Source organism: Egretta garzetta, unplaced genomic scaffold (genome assembly GCF_000687185.1).
Source record: "Egretta garzetta isolate BGI_Z169 unplaced genomic scaffold, ASM68718v1 scaffold215, whole genome shotgun sequence".
In the NCBI taxonomy this organism is placed as follows: domain Eukaryota; kingdom Metazoa; phylum Chordata; class Aves; order Pelecaniformes; family Ardeidae; genus Egretta; species Egretta garzetta.
In genome coordinates this window covers 5,448,052-5,449,487 of record NW_009259719.1, presented here as the reverse complement: position 1 = coordinate 5,449,487, position 1,436 = coordinate 5,448,052, and the positions used below count along the sequence as shown (strand labels likewise).

Genomic DNA, 1,436 nt, shown 5'->3' with positions numbered 1-1,436 from the left:
TGGGGAGGTTGGGGGTCTTTGGGTGCCCTTTGGTGCTGGGGGTCCCTGGCGCTCCCTGGCACCAAGGGGTGCTGGGGGGACCCCTCAGTTGCTAGGGGGTCCGGGGTGCCCTTTGGAGCTGGGGGCTGCTGGGGGGGTCCCCTGGGTGCTGCAGGTCCCTGGGTGTCCCTTGAAGCTGGGGCATGCTGGGCACCCCCTGGACCTGAGGGGTGTTGGGAAGCGCTGGGGTTCTCCAGGAACGCTTTGGAGCTGGGGGTTGCTGGGGGGTCCCTTGCGTGCTGCAGGGTGATGGGTGTCCATGGGTGCCCCCAGAGCAGGGAGTCCCTGCGTGCTGCTGAGTGCAAGGGGTGCTAGCTCTCCCTCGGGGCCACACTCACTGGGTGCCCCTGGGCACTGGGTGCCAGGGCCCCCTGGGTGCCACCGTCCCCCTGATGCATGGGCAAGGGGTGGTTGTGCCCCCCACCCCAGCAGCACCCCCAGGGGGGCTCAGCCCCCCAGCAACATCCCAGGGGTCCCATTGCTGCCCTCACCCCCTGCACCTGGGGGATGCTGCTAAGCCCCCAGGGTGATGTCAGCCCATCCCGTGTCCCTCTCCCACCCCTGGGGACCCCCCAGCCCTCCTGCAGAGCTGAAACACACACGCCCACCCCTGGGTCACCGGGGGAGGTAGGGGGTCAGTATATTTTTTTTCTTTTTTTTTTTTCTTTCTACATTTTATTATTTCAAACCATGTGAACAATTCGGTAAAACATCCTGTGGGAAAAGCGAGGCCGCAGGCACCAGCTGAGGGGACCCCCCCCGGGCTGGGGGGGGACAGCAGGGGCCACTCTGTACAGCAGGCTCTCCTCGCCCAACGCAACAGCTAGCCCTACAAAACTAGGCTTAGAAAGAGGGGGGGGGGGAGATACAGGCAGCGGGCAGCACCCCCTGCCCGCCCCCCTGCCTGCCAGGGGCTGCCTGTCCCTCTGCAGGGCAGGAGGCAGCAAGGCGAGGTGGGGTGCGCCCCCCCCCAAGGCACACGGTTGGGGGGTGGGCTGGCTATGGACGACGACGCCACCACGTAGCACTCAATGCTTTTAAATAGTTTGGTAAAAAGATTTCTTTAAAAAGCAACCTCGACCCAGCCGGTGTGGTGTGGTTTGGTTTTTGTGCAGTTCTGGGTTGGTTGGTTTGGTGGTGGTGGTGTGGTTTTTTTTCTTTTTTTTCTGGTTTACTAAAAGGAATGTTATTGGCTGTGTTTTCTGCCGGGTGGGCATCCTCAAGGGGACCCCCAAGTCCCCCCGCCCGTGCCAGCAACACTTGCAATGTAAACAGTGAGAGCGCCAGGGCTCAGGAGCGAATGAACAAGGGGGACTGAAATGGTTCAGGGGTTAAAAACCAAGATTAAAACCTCATTTTCCCCAGGAAGGCAGACCTGGTAATGCCGGCGAGGAGTT

General features: G+C 61.6%; 2 protein-coding genes across 2 annotated transcripts in view; both read left to right on the top strand.

Annotated features, from left to right (window-relative positions):
- The window catches only part of GNAT1 (G protein subunit alpha transducin 1), a 17,425-nt gene extending 16,068 nt beyond the window's left edge, over positions 1–1,357 (top strand). The window contains exon 9 of the mRNA XM_009639212.2: positions 1,264–1,357. Within this exon, the coding sequence (XP_009637507.1) occupies positions 1,264–1,357 (94 nt within the window). The remainder of the gene's footprint in view (positions 1–1,263) is intronic.
- SEMA3F (semaphorin 3F) overlaps positions 1–1,436 on the top strand; it is an 89,765-nt gene that overhangs the window by 35,047 nt on the left and 53,282 nt on the right. The window lies entirely within an intron of this gene.